This window comes from Gymnogyps californianus, chromosome 27, assembly GCF_018139145.2.
Source record: "Gymnogyps californianus isolate 813 chromosome 27, ASM1813914v2, whole genome shotgun sequence".
Classification (NCBI taxonomy): Eukaryota; Metazoa; Chordata; class Aves; order Accipitriformes; family Cathartidae; genus Gymnogyps; species Gymnogyps californianus.
The window spans coordinates 368,933-391,708 of NC_059497.1; the positions used below are offsets into that span (position 1 = coordinate 368,933).

At 47.9% G+C, this 22,776-nt stretch overlaps 1 protein-coding gene across 1 annotated transcript in view; it reads left to right on the top strand.

The window, feature by feature from the left end:
• The first annotated feature begins 5,105 nt into the window (after positions 1-5,105).
• Positions 5,106-22,776, top strand: part of SYT6 (synaptotagmin 6) — a 38,571-nt gene continuing 20,900 nt past the window's right edge. Inside the window, exon 1 of the mRNA XM_050911368.1 lies at positions 5,106-5,318. Coding sequence (XP_050767325.1) covers positions 5,165-5,318 — 154 coding nt within the window. The 5' untranslated portion in view covers positions 5,106-5,164. The remainder of the gene's footprint in view (positions 5,319-22,776) is intronic.

The following is a 22,776-nucleotide window of genomic DNA, read 5'->3' on the forward strand; positions in this document are numbered from 1 at the left end:
AGCCCTTCTGCACTAGCTACAGATGCAGCCTTTTCTATGTAACTGTTAGCTCTGCCTCTCTAAATGTAACATCAGGCCACTGGACAGGGAGAAGATAAATGCTACTGTGTGAGAGGAAGGCGTGCCACGCTTTCCTAAATGCCATGTGAATGCAGCTGCAGGGAAAAGCTTGCCAGACACGGGAAGTCTGAAATACCAGGGTGGATGCGGGCGAGACAAAGCTGCTGAACCCCTTCAGAGATCATCAGCTCTGCCCAGGTCCCTGGGACTGCAGCGGGGGCACTTGCCTCTGCTGTTCATGCTGGAAGGTGGAAACACGACTTAGGAGAGCAATTTGGCCTCCAAGTACAAATTCAGTCTGCGGCAGGCTGCAAAAAGGATGCTCTGCAGCATTCTAGGAGCCGTGCTTGTGCATCTGTTCCATGCTCGTGCCCCTCCACGCTTTGACCGCAGGGTTGCAGCGTGGCCGGGGAGGGGGGCACCAGCAGCACGGGCTGGAGGGCGGTGGAAGCTGCAGTGCCTGGGGAGAGGGGTCGGGCTCCTCCGGAGCTTTCCCTCTGCAACTCCATGTTGCAAAATGGGAGCTTCCCAGCGGGAGATGAGAGGCAAAATCTTGTATCTCAGTAGCCATATGTGTGTGTATGTGGGAGAAGAGAAGTAGGCGCAAGAGTCCTTGCTTTGGGAAATGCAGTGTTTGGATTTTCGGACGTGGCAGCTGCTATCTGGCTGTTTTCCAGCCTTCTATGTTGGACAATAAACAGTGCATATGACAAATTCAAAGTTACAAGGTGCAAAAAAAGTCTGGTTTTGTGTTCTGAAGAAATATTTGTTGAGAGTATGGATGCCAATACCAGGGTCTTCTGTTATTGTTACCCAGCAAGCCTGGAATCCTCTGACATGTAAATGAAGGTGAATAATTGACCCAAGGTGACTTTAGATTTAAAAGTAAAAAGTTCTTGGTATTACCTTTGAAATAAAATTAGCTTTTTTCCAAGTAATTGAATTTTATTATTGATTTCTGCGTTACAAGCTCTCAATTGGACGTTAACCTTTGTCTAAGGGATTGTTTGGGGTTTTTTTTGTCTGTTGAAATCTCTTTAAGGTAAATGCAAATTTCAAATGCAATACTTGACTGATGTATTCCAGGAATTCCTCTCTTGGTGCCAGTTTTGATGGCTCAGGCAAAAGCTGTTGCTGTGCTGGGGAGATGTAGTGATGGTATCATTAGCCAGGGGCTCACTTGGATCCCCTTGCGTCTCACTGTACTTTGGTTTTGGGACTCTGGGCCACAGGTGCCGCAGAGGAGGCAATGAAAGGAGGAGCAGAGAAGAGGTGCTGCTCCCTCACCAGGTTCTGGTCAGCTCCTTTCTTGCCTGGCTGTGAGCACGGCAGCACCCACTGCTTCAGTAGTGCTGGCAGGCACGGGCTGATTGCCAGTAGCTCTTACGAAGCATCGCCTGAGATGCCTGTGCATGTGCCAAGGCTGGCCACATGTATAACTTACGGGTTTCAGTGATGCAGGGGGCAAAACTGCTCCATTTAGAAAAACCTTGGGAGGCTGTGATGAGTGTTGATGTACTTACTCCCTGATTCTTACTGTCAGCTCATATTTTGGAGCTGGCTCCCGAGCCTGGGCCTCTGTTGCCTGTGAACCGTAGGTGGTCACTCAGCATAGGAGTTTATCACTAAATCCCAATGTACATGACCTCCGCTGAGCTATCAGGACATGGTGCGTACAAACCATAGCTACTTGCCCCACTGCTTTGTCAAAGTAAATCGGGTGAAATCTTTGGCGGGGGGTGTCACAGTGACAAATGTAAACTTGATCACTACTTGGGGATGCTTCAGCACTCTTTGCTAGAAACTATGCGATCCTAGTTTGGGATGGTCTGGTGCTCTGTATGCATTTCCCACACCTTTTATTAAAGTACAGATGGCTTCTAGGATATATAGTGTTTCATGGGGCTACAGAAGCTATAAGAAGGCTGGATTTGCCGTGCTCTAAAATTTAGTGTGGCTTACATCCTGACTTGCAGAACAGCCTTCCCCAGCACTGAGAAATCAGCTGCTGATGTTCGTTTTCTGCCCTACAGTGGCCTTCTGGACACTGTATATATCTGAATTTTCCCAGTGGAGGGTAATGTTGTCCTGAAGGGCTGGGAGTTGTTTTGCTAATCTGCCTCTAATCACTTCTGCATACGCAAATCTGGTTCTGGAACTGCTGCCATTAGTGATGCTTTCAAGCAGTGGGCAGCAGACCACTAATGGAGAGAGATCCGATGTTTGGGATCCGGTCACCCTGAGGAAGACTCTAATGGGGAAGAAGCAGCACCAGCACAAGGTGATTGTAACTTAACCTATGCAGTCTTTTGGTTTTGTTTTTTTTTTCTTTGTGTGCTGACTGATGCGTATTAATCTGCCCAGGTGAGCAGCATGCTCATTACAGTAAACTTTGTCACAGTTGCCAAGTAAACATGATCTCCGATCCTTCCAGCCTCCCCGTGGAGGTCTCAGAGCCCCAGGTATGGCATTCCTTCGCATGGGCTCTTGCAACCTGCTCTCAGGACTGCAAATCCCTGCGCTGCATCGTGACTGTATCTGCAGGGTGGGCTCGGCTCAGTGCGTGTCACGTTCCTCTTGCATCTTCTCAGTCACAGGTGGAAAAAAATGTTCTGTAGGACCTTCTGCACTGGTACTAAGTTTCTTCGCATACATGACTGTACGTATACAAGTTTCTCCTCCGGAGCAGGAGGCAGAAATAAACCAAATGTTCAGCTTCGGAAAAGGTCCTGGGCTGAACTCCTGTTGAAGCAAAACCATCATTAACTCCTTCATACCTCAGTACACCCAAGAGCCTGTAGCAGGGCAGGGCCTAGCCCCTGGGAGATGTTGTATGGACCCAAATCAGGGAGGGAAAGGCCCTTCTGTAAGGGCTGTACAGCCTAAGGAAAAATACTGTGCAATCAATAAGGAAAGATGAAGGCTGGGGGCGTCAGTGACAGGAACGATTGGTTCTAAAGACAGGTTTTGGGCATAATTTGAGTTTCAAGTTTCTTAAAAAGATAAATAGGTGGGTGGTTTTAGTGAGTTTGTCATATAAATGTAATGCAGACTATACCTGAGCTTGAGCTCCTGGCAAATTACTGGTTTAGCTTCCAGCCTTGCAAAGTCTGGAATCTCTACTCAGTAAACATAGACCTTTGCAAGCAGTGGTGCTGCCAGCAAGCAGCTGGTGATGTTGGTGTTCGCTTGCATGTGGTAAACACTTTCAGAAATACTTCCTGATCGCAGGTATGCCTCAAACTGTTTGCAGCAGAAGGTTATACAGCACTGACCGGGAGGTGGTAGTGTCTAATTAAAAGTGTCTCTTTGTGACCAATTGTAGGATATTGCTGTGTTAATAAAAGATTTCAGTCATGTTGTCATGGCAACAGAAGTTTTTGGAAGGAGAAATGCTTAGTAGGTAAGTTGCTCTTGCCAGACAGAGGTTGCCATGCTGGATAAAGCACTGTGGCAGAAGCCTGCGCTCAGCTAGCAATGGTAAGGTGTCCAAAGCACATTGGTCTGGGCAAGGAGGCAGGAAGGACTGGTGTGACCAAAAGGGTCCTGTTTGCAGCTGCACAGGGATGTTGGAGCAATGCCTTTAGCTGTGTGGCTGGCACATGCACCTCAGCTGCTACACCGGCCCTTTGTGTTGGGAGCGAGTCACTAGCCCAACAGTTGGAGAATTTACAGTAGGTTTTATCCAGCCAGTGAGGGAGTGGGAGCTCAGGGCTGCCTGCTGAGTGGGGACTGGCAGCCCCCAGCAGAGCTGCAGTGAGGTGGAAGGGCACCTCGGTCGTGCTGACCTGTGGGAGAGGTTTGGGCTAGCGCTGGGGCAGTACCAGTTCCCTGATGCCCAGCCCCCGTTGCCCCCAGGCTGGTCCAAGACAGCAGAAGTGGGCAGGGACCAGGCAGGAGGAGGCAGCACGAGAGGCACCTGGGGTAGGTCCTGGAGTTCCCAGCCTGGGAATTCAGATACAGAGCTTCTGGGAGGTTTGCTGCCTTGCAGGAGCCTGCGTGGCTGGGCTGGAGGGTTGTTAGAGGACCTGTGCTCCAGGGGAGCCTAGTGCTGCATTGGATGCTTGTGTAACTCCTGGGACTCACGTGGTGCGATAGCTCAAAGTGCTTCAGCAAGTAATTAACAGACAAAATAAACACAATGGCATGAATCTAAACATACTCTGTTGCGATGTGGGGCTGAGGGACTTGTGTAGCTTTAGCCCTGGCTCTCCAGTATGCTCATTATATTTCTACTAGCTTCTCTGCTCCAGAAGCTGCAAGAAATCATTCTGCTGTACATAATTTTAATTGCCTGTTACACAATTGCTTCTTTTCCCATTCCTGTCAAATATATTCTCTGTTCAAAAGTGTAGCTCTGTCATGTGGCATGACCTGTCTGCTAAATTACAATAGGAATAAAAAAATAGTGCAGAAAGTAAAAAAAAAAAAAGATCTAATTATGAAATACAATGGCATTCTCAATCTCTGTTGCCATCTGCAGCCTGTTGTGTTAGGACCAGTACAAACAAATCCATAAAACCTGCTGCTTTTCTTATGTTGCCTTTGGCAGTTGTAAGTAGTTTGTGCAGTGGTCATGGGAGCACTCTTGTTTCCCTTGTCTGATGATGTGCTGTCCTCAGCCAGAAGATTTCAGCATTCACTTTTTTTGCAAAGTTGCTCTGGGGCTGGGATTTGAAACTCTGCACCTGGAGAACGGAGATGGGGCAGCAATGAAAGGGTTAAAAAGAATTATCTGGGCTGCAGCTTTAACAACGTCGTATGGAGGGCACGAAACTGAATTTGGTAGGAGGTTCTTTGTCAGGAACACGCCTTGGCAGTAAACAGATATCTGATCTCACAGGCAATCAGGCTCAGGAGCACTGGCAGCACTGCAGTAAGCTGTGGTTTCTGGAGGCTGGCCGGAGACTCCCAGGTCTGAATGCTGAGGAGGGTTTGTGGAGCTGGAGCACTGCCTGGCACAGGGTGTCCCTTAGGGTGCTGCCATGCCAGCGGGTGGAACTGGTGTGAATCTGTTTGTGTGATTAAAAACAAACAAACCCTCTTTTCCTAGTGTGACTTTCTTAGACAGCAGAGGGGTATAGCGGAGGATGCAGTGTGGGAGATGAGTGGTACCAAGGATGACAGCCGTTGTCAGAAGGCAGTCCGCATTGTCACCGAGCTGTGCCGGAAGAAAAGCCTGCCTAGCTTGGACCTGGACACTTGCAGGGAATTCCTCCTGTTGCCTTCCGACCAGAGCCTGATTATCTCCGAGCCAGGTACAGTACTCTGGTCCTGTCTGCTCCAGTAGTGCTTGTGACTGCCAACAGCCGGAGGAAGGCAGGAGGACTCTCGCAAGGGGAGGGAAATGTTTGCAAGCCCCGTGTTAGGCGCGGGGGGATCGGTCTCGGCACGCATCGCTGTGTGGTTATTTTCCTTTACACATGTTCCACTGTGAAGTTTTGGGTGCAAGTACTACCTCACCTGTTTATGCGAACTGGTGTAGCCTGATGGGGATCGCTGCACAGGGGGGACAGACGGGGTGTTACGTGCTGGTGAGGAGGAGGTTAATGAGATAAAGTTTCTGTGAAAGTTCCGTGTTTTTTTAAAAACATAGACTCCTGTCCTGTATAAAACAAAAAGCACCAAACCCCCTATTTAAGTAACTGAGATGACAGGAACTGATTGCTGTTATCCCAGTTTGAGAAAAGGAGGGACTTGCATGGATTTTTGTTCACCAGTAAGGGATCTTAATGTACTTTCATGTATTTGTTTTACTTTCCCTAAGAACTGCCTGAAGTTGTTCCTCGCCAGCTTGTAGAGCTAGGCAGACACACTGGCATGTCAGCGATGAATCAAGAGCAAGCATCCTGCTCCAAGAGCAAAGGGGCATTTCTTCATTGCAGAGTGGTTCATTTTCTGTACGCTTCTGCTCACGGCTTCTTGTTCCAGAGAGGTCGTCTTCTGCTGTAACTTCAGAAGACATTGGCAGGGGGAGCTTACATCCCAGGCTCACATGCTGAGGCACTAACATTATTGATAACATGCTGTAAGTTGTTTGTGTATTAGAACATTTGCGTAGAGTGCTTCTTTTAAGGTTTCTGTAGATAATGATCTACCAACCCAGCCTGATTTCACAGCATAAGTTTTCAGAAACTTTTCTTCTCTCCTTCTGAGGACACCTGTGCAGAGCCCAGGCACAGCACCATAGCCCATCAATCCCTGTCCAAGGCTTTCTGTGTCCTCTTGCTTCAGTTTCTCCCGCCGCCCTCTGCCAGCATCTCGCGCCGGGATGTGGCTGGCACCCCGAGCACACTGGCAGCTCTCCGGTTTCGCTGGGCTTCTGCCATCTGTTTGCTTGCAGTGGTGCTTCCACCACTGTTTTGCCAGTAAGTCCAGCCTAACACCTTCCTTTCACATCCTGCTCTGCTTGTAACTTCATTGTCATCCTAAAATGACTTTGCTTTATACCTGCTTGTTCTGAAGGCCTCTTACCACTGCTGGTACTGTCCTTATGCATTGCATCCAGTGTGGCTGTTTTCTCTATTGCAAATAACTTACTGCATTGCTTCGTAATTTTTTACTTTGGTACCAAAAATTAACGTTTTCCTGACTCTGTGCAGCAGGAATACCTGTACTGCTCTTGTTCCATCTGCCCTGATGTGACAGATTTGCATTTGTTTGTGCAGCCTGTTCAGGACCTCATTTTCAGGTCGCAATCACATCATCATATGCCTTTAACATCTCAAATGTTTTTCTGCTCTGATCTCTAGTTTAAGTGTCAGCCTCTACCCCAGTGCCCTGGGCAAGTCATGCTGGGCTGGCTGACTGCACCGGGTGCATTAACAGCTATTACTGTTGTCTCTGCTCTGCACGACTGGGCCCATTTTTATGTCTAGACAGCATTGAGGACACCGTTTGGGCCCAACGGGTACTAATATTTCTCAAATGCCTGGATGTAAAACTGTTCCAGCAAGGGAAACAAATCTGTTTGCATTAAGTGCTAACTAATGTAACAGTTACAGTGGTGAGATACCTTTCCCATTAGTGTCTGAATGTTTACCTAATTATCTGCATTTGTGCTTTGTCCATTTTACACTGAAGGCTTATGTTAAGTGAATTTGCTGTCGGCTACCTGGAGTCCTATGTTCAGATCTGGCGAGTCCTTCCTTATAAAGATATGCAAATAAAAAGTGAGGTTGTGCGAAGATGAGCAGTGATACAGCTTTGAGACAGGGTGCCATACCGGTACCGACAGGAGAGTCAGAGGAGCCATGCAGCATGAGCACTGGGTCCTGCTGAAGTGTACCCATGCTGGACAGCACAGCCCCGGCAGCCTGGATGCAAAGTTTGCTGGAGTAAGATCGGCCCTGTTTGTCATCATCGTGTGAAGTCAACGGCTTCTCTGTCAGTTTGTTACCTCCTGGATAAATCTATTAGCTAATGGCTGAATCAGCTTGGCTTGTCAAGTGTCTCGATGAAGTTTGCGTCATTTGTGAGCAGGCAGACGAAAGCACTCTAATGCTGCCAAAGCGGGGAGCCAGGGCTGCTTCTGCACAGCTCTGCTTGCCATTAGACCCTGAGAGGTGGCTTGGTTTTTTCTGGTGTTTCATGTATTGGAGAGCAGTATCTTCTGGGGATGCTGTGAAGTTGCAAAGAAATTAGCCAGGTATCACTAGCCTTCTTGAACTGCATCTGACAGTGGAAAAAAACTGTGAATGTAAAAATATTACTGAGTAGTTTATGTAAGAATATGTCAGAGTATGGTTTTATGCAGTGATTTTTTTTTTTTCTTTAAACCATTTTGGACTGAATGTGGAAAGTGTTACTGTGTATAAAGTAGATGCTCCTCTACTCTCTGTACTTCGGGTTATATAATAGCTGATTCTCCTACTTAAAGTCAATAAGAGAAATATAGCTGCAGCGTTTCTCCAGTATGCCATACCTTACTGTACACCCAACAAAGGAGCATTGCAGGCTGCTGCTGCTGGCTAATAATCCAGCAGCTAAGTATGTCAGAAAAATAAGGTATTTGGATGAGGAAGGTTTTGGTATCGATGCGTCAGTGGATATGCGACGGTGAGCTTTGCCTGCAGTTTGGCCCGTGGCGGTGCCAGGAATAGAACTGATCTCTTGGCTGTGGGCCCTGAGATTGAGCAAGATGCAGCATCCTTTTGTTGTGCCTATCTAAAATCCTCCCCCGTAGCTCCCTCCATCTGATAGCTCTCTTCCCTGCCAGTCCTCAGCTGTTGTGCAGTGATGCTGTGAGTGTGACTAGTACACAGGCATAAGCTGTAGACAGTGGAAATGCCTGTGATATAGGGACAACATTTACCACTGCTGTGATGTGCCTTAAATATATGGATACATCATTTCTCTGCCCTGGAGGTGCAGCGGGTGCTCTAGGATATAGCTGAGAGAATTTGTGGACAAGCCCTACTGAAGTGCAGAGTACTTGGCAGACGATGCAGGGGAGCCCACGCTGCCAGACTCCCGCGGGAGCGCTGCGCTGGGCACAGCAAGCCACCCCCATGTCACCCGGTCCCTCTGCCCATGGGAGCGGAGCTGCTTGTTGGAGAGCAACAGGCTGCAGGGTCTTTGGGAAACAGGGTGCCAACTCCGGCTCCCCAGGGCCCACTACGAGCTCCTGCGGTGGAGCGAGCTCTCCTCTGACTGCTCCCGCCCAGGGCTGCTCCCAGGGGTACGAAGCCCACGGTCCTTGCTGCGGGCAGCTCGGCTCCAGCCTGCCAGCTTCCCTGGGTACGGGGCATTGCGTCATGCCCTGCACAGCTCTCGCCACCATGAAGTGTGCTGTGTGCTTGTCTGCACGGTCAGGTTGTCGCTCAGTTTGGACTGAATTGCGTTACCGACTCACTCCCAACATTCGCCTGAACCAGGTCCCGCTCCCCGTGGGTGCACAGTGCCGGGTCTGGCTGCGGACAGAGGCTGCCAGCCAGTCCTGGGAGGTCATGCCAAGCAGGGGATGGTACAGAAGATGGGAGCTTGACTCCACAGAGAGATTTAAAAACAAAATGATCATTCTGAAATGAACGTGCAGAGCTGGTGGAGTGTGACTGGAGCCTGTGGCTTGTGATGCTTGCTGACTTTAAAGGACGATGCATGGGTACGGGAGGGAATTTACACCAGGATCAGAAAACATCCAGGAGCAAACCCTTGGGTTTGATTTCTAGCTCCAGCACTACTGTGTTGCGACTTTCGTTGAATAACATTAAGTAGTTGTTTTTGCCTCAGTGTATCCATTTGTAAAAAGCTTCACTGCCCTGTAGAATAAGTACAGGATACAATGGATGATGTGCAGAGGTGCCGCAGTTTTTACCCAGAAAGTCATTATAGGATTGCGTGCACAGCAGTCCCTGTTGATCTCGGCACAGTTTGTGTACCCTCCTCAAACCCTTCCTTACGCATTGATTCACCCCAGCAAAATGCTCTAGTGCTTTCCTAGTGCAGGATATGAAAGCTGAAGTGAGAGGAAGAAAAAGGACAGCTGGGGAAAATGCAAAACCAGAAGAGACTTTACGATAATTTCTGTTTCCTAGCACACTTTGTCAGCTGTCCTTCTGTGCTCTAATCCTGCAATAATTCAGAGCACATTTAGTGTTTTGCCCTTTGTGTGAACTGTTCTTTTTAAATTTCGTGATGCAGGCAGTACATCTTGTACAGCATTGAACACCCTCCTGGCACTTCACAAATACTGTTAAAATGTTAAACCCACAAGTACATAAGTGTTCTTGCTGCAGGCAGAAAAAGGGGTGAATTTTTGTGCAATAGAGTTTTTTTTCATTGCAGGAATGTTGATGCGGAAAGATCACTTTTATATGGAGAAATTGCTTCTGGAGTATTTTTCTTGGAAAAAAATTATCCCTTGATAGAATAGTTTGACTAATAGGAAAATTGATGACATGCCCATTCACTGATATGGGATGCCTACAGCCACTGCCTGTGACATATGGGCAAGTCTTGAATTTACTTACCAGCTGTAATAACACACTTTTCTGAATCACTGTTCAAGTGTATTTTAAGTAAATATAACATTAAACATGTCTGAAGCCACCCAGGCAAAGCTAATATTCATCGCTGAAGCCTGTGTTTCCAGAGGCCAGGCATGTGAGTAGCACCTTGGGGCGAAGATCTTTCTTATCACGGAGTAATGCACTTGCAAAATGGATCTTGCCTTCCTCTGCGAGCATCTGGTCCACCAGCAGGAAAAGAGCAAGCTAGAGCTGTGTGCAGCAGATTTGCTCTTTAGCTCAAGTAAAACAGGTTTGTGCTCTGATCCTGAAGGTGTCAGGTTCAAACCTTGCTACCAGAGGAAGGTTTGCAAAACTATATTAAAATAAGGTTAAGACCAGCAGCGTAAATCTAGGAAAAATGGATTATATAGCCTGTCTGTGAACATGTGTCTCTGCTTATGTATTGTGTGTGGATCTATGACTCTACAGCTGCCTCTGGCTATGCACTGTGATGGTCCTGGTAAATAAAATGCACCTATGGAGCTGTGTGGTGCGTGTATGTTTAGGAGCTTTGTAAGTACCTCTCTGCGTAGATGCAGGTTTGCATCTTCCTAATTGCTGTTGGTTGATTCATTGCTGAAGCAGCACAGGGAGGCTGATCATGTTTGTAGGTTTTTTTGCGGACCTCGGAGCCTATTCCAGTGCAGCTGCAGTAGCCTCATGCATAGTCAGGGATCAGCATTTAAAACTCCATAGAAACAGGCAGCCAGATTGCTGCTGGTGTTAATTGAGTGTGTGAGCGGGCTGAGGACAGTGACCAGGGACTGAGCTGAGGAGCAGATACCTCTTTGGTAAGTCCACATTTCTGAAGTTACTTTGTTAATTTTTTGCCTTTTTTCATAATATGGAGCCTCTTTTCCTGAACAAACATTTTGCTTCAGCAGTTTCTGTCTTTGCTGTTGAAACATTTTCTTCTGCTTTCAGTATTCTCCCTACGTTTCACTGAAACCAAGCATGTGCTTTTAGCTAGTTCAAGTCAGGGCATAGCCTGACTCTGATCTTCTCCATTGTTTTGCGGGATGACTCTGAGAAGCTGGTATTTTTGTGTTTGCAGGTGTTTGTTGCTTGACATCTTTGCTTTGCTGAAGTCATACCAGTGCAATGTGCACAGCCTGCTGCATATACCATGTATTCACTAACAGTCGTATAGTCTCACATGTGTGCATTCATTGTTCAGAGATAAAAACAGAACCATAACTGGATCTCACGTCTGATACAATTTTTCATTTAACTATTGTTTCAAGTATCCTTGTTTTTCTTACCTGTTTCTTCTTACTGTTCCCGTTTCTAGGTACAATCGCATATTCTTCCTTAGGACCCCAGGTTTCCATCTCATGTTGGTTAGGCAGCTTTCTCTAGCTTTAATATCTGTTATTTCTTTTTCAAAGATGCTAATACATATTTTTCCTTCCTATCTGTATATTGTAAAATCAGGAAGCTTGTCTGTAACAGCCCTTACTGTTTCAATCCAGTGGACTCACTAACATAACAGTCACTTATGCTGGCAGTTGCTTGGGAGAGATGTGATTTGTCTCTCTGCCATGCATTGTCTTTAATTATACTTGTACATTGCAAAATGGCATCCTAGAGGGACAGAGAAGGGGTATTTGGAGTGACTGTACATTAACTGTACACTTTCCATGTCTATAGAAAAAAGAAAGTTATCCTGCAGGGTGTCTTGTACATTGTGAAACTGCAGATGCTAATTAAGGCCACCTTTATATTTAGTTCAGTTTGTTATGCTGTAGCAGCTTAGTGTTTGACAACATCACAGGAAACCGAAGACTAAGGGCAGGATGCCAGCAGCTCAGTTCATACAAGCCTTTTCAAAACCATCATTAAGACATACAGTCCTAGAGTATTTGGTTCCATGGAATAATAATTGCCCAGAAATTCTAGCACACCGGTGTCTCTGGTAATGTAAGTATTACTCTGATTTTCTATGCATGTTTGTAACTGCTGCAAAGAAATGCATGTGCTCTTGTAACAACACAGTGTTAGGTGAGTACAGCGAGCACCTCCTTCAATGCATTCTTTCCATAAGCAGTACTTCATCTCTTGGACCTCTGCGAGCATTTCCTCAGAGTTATTTGAGCTAAGTTCTGAATCTGGTCTCTGGTCAAAATGTTCATGCTAAAAGGATTCTGAGCTGCACGGTATGGAGTGATACCAGTCATTGGAAAAGGGAAAAAGGAATCTTAGAATCCTAGAATTTAAGAAATCTGTAGGATCAGGCAGTCCAGCCTGCATGCGTGACAGCTGCGTAGTACATTTTAGGGGTTAAAGATCTCTGTCTTTGTTACAAGCTAATGGAAGCAGCAGCAGCAGCTAATGACGGGAGCAGAGCCATTCAGGGAGGAAGTTCCCTGATCATTCAGCCAAGCTTGAACAAAGAAATGCTTTTTTCATAACAGCTGCATTTCAGCGCAGGTTCTCTGTACCAAGCAGCCAGTCCCATGCACGTAGGTGGCTGGGGGATCCTTCCCGGCTGCTCTGCATCCTGCACAGAGCCTGCTTCAAACAAGCTGGTGCTGTTTTGCCATGCAGATCAGACTCTCTTGTGTGCGAGGTATTATCAGCATGACAAGCTGAGAGAGAGAGAAAGAGGGCATGACATAGGCTTACGTGGTCATACTGGGTCTAGATGGCTTTAATTGGCAACCTGACCTCCTGGGGACACGGATCTGTGTATCACCCAGTATTTGCAGCATCTGGAGCCAGGGGAGTTCTGGATGAATCCTGCATCTCCTGTTTTGGGTTTCCTGTGGGGCAGGTCCAGGCAATAAAGCTCTTCCAGCATGCTTTCATGTAGTCAAGGAGCCCCCTTGCGCTGGAGGGGCTCCGTGTCCCTGGGCGGGGGGCACTCAGCCGAAGGAAAGCCTCCAGAAAGCTTTCTGGGCCGCCTTGTCCCACGCTTGGGGCTTTCTGCCCTCCCCTGGCTGAGCTCTGCTTTTTCGGGTTCTCAGGCTGTGTCCTCTCACGCGACCCCAGATCGCGGGGCTGGAGGCTGCCTGGCACCCGTGCTGGGATGAGGATCAGCACTCGCGGCAGGCTTCACCCTCCAGGGCTGCAGGCTGGGATGGGAAGAGACCCTGATTCTGCTCCCAGTCAGGCTTTATCCTGGGATCTTTTCAGGGCAGCCTGATTTTAGGGTTTTTTGAACCAAAACAGAATCAAAGAGGGAGCCGCAGGGAAGCATTTCCCCAAAACCGAATCTTACTGTAGAAAGTGAGGGGCAGAGAGACGGCAGCTCTGGCACGGCGAGCCTGGACACTGAAGCGCTGCTGACCCTGGCCTCTCTGATGTCTCACAACAGTCACGGCTTTGACTAAGTTTTTGAAAGGAAATTTTAAGGTCCAGGGTCTTTGGTCACTTAAGGGAGACAGAGTGACAGTGAAAAGCTTTTGCTTGTTTTGTTTGCATTGGATCTTGAAATGCAATTGTATTTCTACATCCCAGAAGTGTCCATATTATGGTGTTTTGCTCTCTGCCCAGCTCTGCTCAGCTTCAGCAGGTCTGGATAGAGACTTACCCCCCATGTTGAACAGCCTCAGCAAGGCTTCCCTGGCACATCTTCAGTGCTTGGCTCAGGTGCTGTATGTACGGGGTCACATCATGGGAGGAAGATGATGCTCAGTGTCATTTAACCTCAGCCCAGGGACACTGTGTGTGTTCAGCACTGCCGAGTCGTTTACAGATGTTGCTACAGCATATTGTGATAAAACGTCATGGGATTAGCACACAGCTATGTACTATAATTATGTGCAGTGTGGCTTATAATAGTTCATTGGATTGTCATCAGTTAGGCATAAAGCAATGACAACTCTTACTATCTCATTTATAATACTCTAGAGAACAGCTGATTAAGACACAAAGCGACCTAATCACTGGGGAATGTTTCCTTTGGTTTGGAACAATTTTTTTTCTTTTTTTGTCACTTTTGATAACAGAAATGCTGCATTCCTGACAGCTCAAAGTTCCCCTTCTGGGTGCACAAGCCGGCAAAAGTTTGAGTAACAGATGTGCCTTTGATGCAGCCTGGAGGGAAAGTCCGAATCGGCAGGCGGGTCAATAACCCCTGAATACCAACATATTTGGTCTTCAGGCGCCTTTGATCGGTCTCCTCCGGTCCAGCTGTTCTGCTGGGGCACAGCCGTTTTAATGTGTATTAGTTATTTTCTCTGGGTATTGATACGGGCCTCTCAGCATTGTGTGTGAAGCTCGTAGTCACTAGTGGGCAAGGTGACGGTGGAAGAAGGGAGTTTTGTCTCCAGGTCCCAGCTGGGGAGCCCATGTCGAGGACGGGTTAGGGACTGTCCATCGGCAGAGCCGACTTCCGAGCGGGAGGCTGGGGCGGCACCGCCGAGGATGTCGGTGTGCTCACGGTCGCCTGCTGCTGCACTGGCCGCCTGCTCGGCTCTGCCCGGCATGAGCTCTGCTGCCGTGTCGGCTCTGCAATATGAACGACTCTTGCTCGGGGTCACTGAGCGCTTCTGCACGGCGTCCCCAGCAGCGTGCCGGCGCTGCGCCTGCCTCTGCACGTCTGCCTGGGGAGCGGGTGCCACCGGCGAGGAGAGAGCTGTGGCAGCACCCCAGCCCTGGGGACCGCCCGTGGCGTCGGAGACCTCCTCTGCCACAGACGTTTGTCCCTGGGCATCCTCTGCAGCCACGTCGGGCTTGGCTTCCTTCCCACGCAGGGGGACGTAAAGAGGAGGGAGCGGGGCTCCGCCAGCTGTGCCGAGACCTTTTGCAAAGAGCTGTTCCAGACGTTGCAGTGACTTGCGCTGCACAGCGAGTGTGACTGCTGCGCCCGCCGCTTTTCTAAAAGCCCCGCAGCCAAAGTGATAGGTGGCTTGTTAACCCTGTCTCCAGTACTGACCTTGGTGTTTTAATATGTTTTGGCTGGATCTTCCCACCCAGACAGATTTGAGTTTTCTTTTCTGTTTCTAATCCATTTCAGCCATGATCTGATCTGGGTTTTTAAAGATGTTCGGCTTATGTGGGCTTTCACTGAGCTACCCATCACCTTTGATCTGAAGGAAGGTGACTAAGGGAAAGGAACAGGCTGTCTTTCTCTAAGCTCAAAAGTCTGATTTTCTTTCCTCTGTAGAAGATGGCCCTAGATCCAAAAAGTCCTGTGGCTGGAAAGAACTTTTTTTTTTGGCCTGTCTCCTTTAATACGTAAACCAGGAAAAGGCTGCAGGCACAGGAGTGTCTGACTTGCGGTGGTCAGTAAGCAGAAGTCTCTAGGTGGACGGTGGTGCAGCCCTTTCAGCGGGGCCGTTTGCAGCCCTGCACCCTGCGAGTTCAGTGCGCACGAGCTGCAGGCTGTTCTGCCCGTTAACGTGGTCTGAACTGCGGCTGATTGCGGACTACTTAAGACTTTTTCAACCTGCTTGACATTGTGGTTGCCACAGTCTAAATGAACAAGGAACTGAGTATATCTTGCCACGGCAATTCAGCAATTCCTGTGGCAATCCTTCTGTCACTCGTATCTGGTATTACTGCTTAGCAGAGATTTCGCTGAGCTCTTGTTAAGGTTGCATGGTATTTCGCAGTTGTGTTTTGGCTGTCCAGAACCTGATATGGTGGAGGCTTCTCCTGTATGTAGCAGGCATGCAGACGTCTTGCTGGTCAGCTATTCATGATCCTTTGCATTTTTTCTGGCAATTAATCTTTCTCCATTCTATTTCAGTGAGCAAAGCACAAGCTCCAGGCTACCGAGATCTCCTCTTACGTTGCATTCTTTTGTTTGGTGTATTACGCATTTTCATATGTACATGTTTATTTTTTCTTTTTTTATTATATATACGTACATGTGTGTAAAGTACCTCGTTGTTGACTCTGCACTTGAAAATCACCTTTGGTGTTTCCCTCTGAATTACTCTGTTCAGATTTTCTTCTGCTCTTTTGAACTCAGCCTGGGGGACCGGTGCACCTCCCTCTCCTGTATCTGAGTGCATTTACTGTCTGTTCCCTGGGTGATAAAAGTACCAAACCATAAACTGAAAAACGCCAGGTAGTAAAGGGTATGATAGCCTCTATGTCCCCCACCTTTTCTCTGTTTAATGCACTTGTCTAATCAGCTCTCTTAGACCATCATCACGTGTGATGGTCCCTCCTGAGGGACTGGGCACGGGGGTGCAGCAAGGACGAGGACAGCACAGGCGTTGCCCTCCCCGAGGGAGCGAGCAGCTCGCAGCCCTCCCACCTCTGCGCCTGCTTCCTCCAAGCCAAGACATAGCAAGAGCTTCAGCTGTAGCCTGGCTATGTAAGCAAAAATAAAAACAACTCTCTTTTTTTCTTGCAGGCAGTGCACAATGCAGGTAACTGCGCAGGGGGTGTCCCAGGACCCCGTCTTCTTGCAGCGATGAGCTGCCGCAGTCTCCACCACAGCACGGGGAAACCGAGTTGAGTTTCCTGGCTGCACCCGCACCCAGGCTGCTCCTTGCGGCTGTGGCTGGAGCTGCTGGAATAGTACTTTATTCCATGTGCAAATTTATTGTTTAAATGTTTTCTCCTTAATTCTAATTTGAACTGGAGTTTATAAAATTCGGGAATTTGCAAGTACTGTCACTAACAAGCTGATAGCTGGTTTCCAGGACAACAAATTACACAACTGTTAAAGGAACAAAACTTTGCATGAAGTTGTCCATGTCTCATGTTCTAGTTATTCTCCCAGCTATAGAAGCGCATCTCCTAAAGAATTACAGTAAATGGTGAAAAAAGGCCTGGCATTGCTTAATGAAGGAAGTTTTGTCTGGACGGGAGTTATGAGGTTGCTGTTTGCACTTGGACCATAGATCATAGTTGCTTGAAACACTGGGTCCCTGCAAGATCTCCTTATGAAGCAGGTTGTCTTCATACTTAACGTGCAATAATGAGATGGTTTGAATTTTATAATCTTATATAATTACTCTCAAAATAGCTTCTGATTCATCCTTCCCTTTGAAGCTTATAGTTTGCATTCCAATAAGCTCTTGCATGGCAGGAACCTTGTGGTAGCAGCAAATTAATTTTTAAGAAGTTTTTTTCCATCTAACTGAAACTTTGGCATAGCCAGTTTGAGCATTCATGTCTCTCTCTTCCTATAATCCGTTACGTAGCTCGTGTGCACAGGAGACAAGGAGGCTCTGTCTGGGTTCCTGCGGAGCCCGTGCCGGCAGGAGGAAGCTGGTGGGAGCTGATAGCGTAAGACAGTGTCCAAGGACTGAGGAAGCATATGAACAGGATGATACATCTTTTAGCTTTGTGCAGGAGGAAGGTTGAGTTTGCAGAGCTTCCAAGGGGACATCTCAGAGACTCTGTGAATGTCTCCTCTCAGAACATCTGCGGCGTTCATCTCATGAGGATTTCCACCCCTCTGCTGGTTTGAGAAGGGAGTTTGCCATTGAGCTACATATGATGAACTGAGTGTGAAAGTGCTCTTTGTGTAAAACAATCTGTGAAAACTTCCTGCTTTCACATTGTTTTCAATTCACCTTCATCGTGCTGTCTTGTGTGGAATTACTTGTGGTCGACATCATAGAGTAACAAAACAAGAGTTGGGCATGCTCCACAGCAAAAAGCAGCTGGAACCGCTGCTTGCCTTCACCTAGAGAAACTCTGTAAAGCGTACCAGGGTCGTGGGAGTGTGCACGCTGCAGGACTCGCTGAGGGTCTCTGCGGATATTTCGTACCATTGTGCTGCGCTGGGCAGCTGAGAGGAATAATCAGTGAATTTTTGCTTACATTACCAAGAGACAAACACACCCTGATTTGTTTCTTTCTGGATGGGTCGTGGTACCAAATATTTCTGTGACTTCATTTTCCTCTCTCACGTACTCGAAGGATGCGGCACTGTCCTCGGCGGGGCGACGCTCCCTGTCCCCCTGCAAGGAAAGCTGACAAGCAGCCAAGCTCCTGTTGGTCTGCGCAGGGTGTTGGTAGGTGCAGGTAGAGCCGTAAGTGACAGCTGACACTTGCTCCTGTTGCTCGGATTGCTCCCTGGATAGGAGCAGTTTGGAGGGTCTAAGAAAACGGGCTTGTAACCTGTGGACCTGCAGGTGATAGATATCCCCAGTGCTGTCCAGGTCTTGCTGCCTGACTCGCTGCTACATGGGGGCTGCTCTGCAACCCTTATTGCCACCCGCAGCATGAGATAACGTCTGAAGGACGACGGAAGCTCTGCTCAATCCATAATTGTTTTCTGACCTGGTCCTTTAACATCTGCTGAGAACTTGATGAAGTATTTTCCCCTCACTAAGGACCCACACCTCTGTGAACTTGTGGAAGCAGCAGCCCCTGCCTGCTGCAGTGCTTCACAACACATCCAGCTCCTGTGCTGCTAGGCTGCTTGTGAAAAGCAAATTGACTGCAGTTAGACTTTGAAGTGACAGCTGCTAATGACTTGTCTTGCTCAAGAATATTTCGGGACATGTTCCTATAGCTCATAGCTGCCTAGAGAACACAACCAGTAAATCAGGAAAAGAAGTGTTGCTGAAGTTTCAAATGACAACCAAATGGCAGCGAGTAGGCCTGAAGATGTGACAATGAAGACATGAGCAGAGGACTGGCACACTGGACATAATCCCAGCGAGCAGAGGCAATTAGTGAGCAGGCTTGCAATGCTTCCCTCTTGCAGTCGTGTTCTCTGCAGACCCCAGCGCCCACTGAACTGTGGGCTCTGTTAAATAGAGCTGCTTGCTGATACAAGAACTGAAGCTGTGTTGGTGACAGGGACAATCTGATCTTTATTATTTGCTCTGTTACCATTCCCACGGCTGTGGCATGCTTGGGGAGGGGATAAGGAGCTGGCTGAGAACTACACGCTGCTGCACTGCAGCTCACCTCTCATCCAACGCAGCATTTCACAATTTATAAGACAGCCAGTTTCCTTTTCAAAATTCCTGTTGCAAACTCCATGGTGCCTTGCGGGATTTTTTCTGAGCTATATTCCCAAAGGGGTAGTTCCCTTGCTCTGCTGTGGTGCTGCTGCATACTGTGCTGCTGCATTGGTTTAATATTCGGTTTCTGTTCCATCCAGTCCCTGCTCCTTCCTCTGTAAAGCTTCAAAGCTGAATGGCATTGCTAAATAAACATGTTTATTGCTAGGATTTAATGGAAACCTCTTCCTTTTCCCCTGGTGTTGTCCTGTGGTCCCCTCTGCCCCCACCTCAGGCGTCCAAGTTTCACCACGGTTTCTCATGCCCAATTTCCAGCCCTCAGCTAATCAGACTTACATTGCTGATGCTTCTCAATGGAGAGAAAATTAGATCAGCAGTTGGTGGGTGCCTCACGTGGTCTTTTGTAGCCCCAGAGCTGCCTGTCTTCTCCTCCAGCAATAACTCTCGTAGTAATCCATCATTTCAATGAGTGATCTCTACAAAGCCCTACCAAAACAGAACAATATATTCTCACAAGCACTGTTGCAATAGGAAAATGTAGCAAAAATGGACAGAGAAGCCTGGAAAAATCTCCTGACATGGTATGAGCAATGGTTGATATATTACACTGGAAAACCAGTTGTGCAGCCAGTACAAGCGAGGTTAAGGTACATCACCATCACACCCTACCTCTGGGCTCTGCCATCTCCTGTAACTGCTCTTCCAGGAGCATTTGCTGTGGCAAGATGTTACACGCTCCAAGTCATAGCTCAGAATAGCTGGGAGCTGCTTCTTCAGCTGAAAGAAACGTAGTGGGGAACAAACGAGCCAGAGCTCTCCCTGATGTGAGGATTTTCCATTGACCACCAGAAAACCAACAAGTAAGAACCTCTTGCAGGGAAGATGTCCGTTTGCTCTTGGCAGGATCAGGTCAGAGGCTTTGTCTGGGTCTGCACATGATGTCGGAGCGGTGGGAGCACACGTGCCGTGGCAGCAGTGCTGCCGGCACCCAGCCTCAGCGGACAGTCAGGTCAGGGTGCCCTCGCTGCTTTGGTGAGGGGGCTGTGCTGAGGGTGCTCCAGGGCCCGCAGAAACGCATCTGTCCTCTTGCAGGTGCCGGGGGCTGCGGGAAGGGGACTGCTGGGTCAGGGGCACAGGTCCTGGTGGGTGGTGGCCGCTGCAGCTGAGCTCCTCCATCATGAGCCTGGCCCCACGCTGGGCCTCAGCCTATAGCATTTAATTTTTTTCAGCCCCCTTGAACTTCCACTCGTGGTATTCAAACTTTGTTTAAATCCAACAGGTAGCTGGAATGACTAATAGATGCTGGACTGCTGAGAGAGCCATCAAACGTATTTTGTTTTCTCTATGGGGAGTGGGTGGAAGGAAAGCTAAATTACATCTTCAAGATATTAAATATAACTCTTCACATTAAACTCAGAGTTATCCATGAATCTCTTTAATGATAGTGCAAGCTACTTCACAGTAATAAAAGTCAATGATGTTGCCATAATTAGACCAGTATTGTCTTGCAGTTAATAGGCTGTTGTAATCATGGCTTTGTCATATTATTAATTGTTTTCTGTTTGGACTTTGCTAATTATCCCCTTTGGTAACTCAATTTAGGTATTATGAAGTCATCAGGGACATAAAGCTGAAAGGTAGTTCCACCATATTCTCTTAATTAGTTCCCATCCAAGATGAAACAAAATGGATAGTTGTGCTGATGAGCTGCTTTCCAAGTGCATGGGTACCGGGGCAAGGGAGGGGCTGGACTAACCAAGAAATGATCCCCCTTTCCTACATTTGCTTTTAGCTTCACAGTTTTAAATTGCACCACTCTCCCTTTGTCCTGCCCTGGGCCATCTCATCTTTTATTTGAAAGGCAGTAGAAAGTAGTGACCTTCTCAGAAGTTTTATAGTTCTGAGCAATTCTGTGAGCTTTGTTGTGAGATTCAATAGCAAGGTTTTTAGATGTTACAAAACCAGTAAAAACACAAACCAAGAAGTCCAGTCAAAAGAGAAACGAGATCGTTTGCTGGTAAAGTTGATAGCTTTCAGACCGTCTCCTTTGTGCTCTTGGCATCCCCATTGCTCGCTGCCGGCTTCAGGTCTTTTCTGCAGTGAGATCGTTCTGTCAAAGGGCATTCCACTGCTTGAGTCCTCCACCAAATATTCATGGTCGTGAAACTGGTTTGTATTTAAATGCTTGAATATGATCTGGTCTCTCAGCTTGCGTCCCTTGCCACTGACTTGGGGTGTCCCTGCATGTCCCCATTGTCGTGCTGGTCTTGCCACTGCTCCTGATGGCTCCGGGAGCACGGTGCTGCCCGTGCTGCCCTGCTGCCCCTTTCCACGGGACAGGGAGAGTCCTGGGACACACAGCTCCTGAGCGTCACCCAGCCAGCTTCTCACCGCCCTCATCCCTCTTTCCTTCATAGATACATAACCACTCCTGCTGCAAGAAACCCAAAGCACAATGTTGTTTTTGTAACAAGTCGGTCTAAGCTGTTTGTGCTGTCTCTGAAGACTTTGATTCATTATTTTCCCTTATGCCAGGCTGCAGGGGTGGGAGATCAGCATCTCCATTGACTCAATTTTGATGTTTAACAGTACCTCCTACTGCGTAAGTGGTGATAAATGATCATTTATCATTAGCCTCTCAGGTACAGCTTGCTTTCTCCTGTTCACTAAAGGAAAGCAGAGCAAAGACCATGATCCATGGGCCTTCCCGTGGATGTGCCCGTGTCTGTCCTGGTGGCAAGTGGCTTTCTGGTTTAGAAAGCTCTGTTTCTCTCTCCATCAGCTGCTCTGATGAGGAATCTGTGGCACAACTCATCAAAAGCTCATTCCTGGCCAAGAGGAGCCTTTCCCCATTCTCCTGGTGTGGAAATGCTTTTGGTGAAGGTCTCCACTTTGCAGCGAAGGACCAGGACTGCTGGTGGTGGCTGTCGATGGTCACTTCTGGGGCGTTGCCGTGGGATGTAATAGTGCTTTGTGTCTGTAGGGATTGGGACAAAGTCTCAGTTCTCCGAGGAGTTCAGGTGCACACAGAAACGTAGGGTGTCACAAATTCACAATTTCTCTTTTGCTTTACATACTGTGCTAATCCTCTGCCTCAAAAAGACCTTCATAAGTGAGGCAGACCATCCCTGAAGGAGCTGTCTGTGTTCCACTAGCTAAATAACAGCTTGGTGACTTATCCTAAGCATATCAGCTCATGCAGGTAAATGTTCATGTCCATGTCCATGTCTTTCCTGCTGCTTGTTCTCCTCTCCCTCCTCGTTAGTCATGCAAGAGCTTCGTCACTGCTGCTCTGTAGCCAAAAGCAGTTTCCAGCTGAGGGTTCCTCTGGGAAGCAGCTCTTGCTCCCACGGGGGAGCGAGACTGGAAAATAGCCATGTTAATTTGTATTTGCCACCTCCTCCTTTTAAGCTTTATCTTTTCAATTACAGGTTGTAATACAACCCATTTTCCAACATGGCAATTTCCCCCGTGTCTCTCAAGGGAGCTGGGCTAGGATGAGGTACCAGCACTGAGTTCGATAAGACCAGGGTGAGGAATGGCTGAAGCTGCTCTGCACCTCAATTGCCCTGCTTACCTGATAACAAAGCGACAAATAACTCACTGTTATTTTTTTAGAGGAGAATAGAATAGAAACATAGTTCTTGTTGTATTTTTCCTCAGACGGGACATTTCTCAGAGCGATAGCGTGCCTCTGTCCCTTGCTGAGGACGGCGATGCTGCGAGTGGTCGGGGGGCTCCAGCGAGCTGGCTGCAGCGCGGGAGACGTTCGGTAGAGCAGAGGCTGAACTACTCCGGTGCCGCTCTGCGTTAGACGGAGC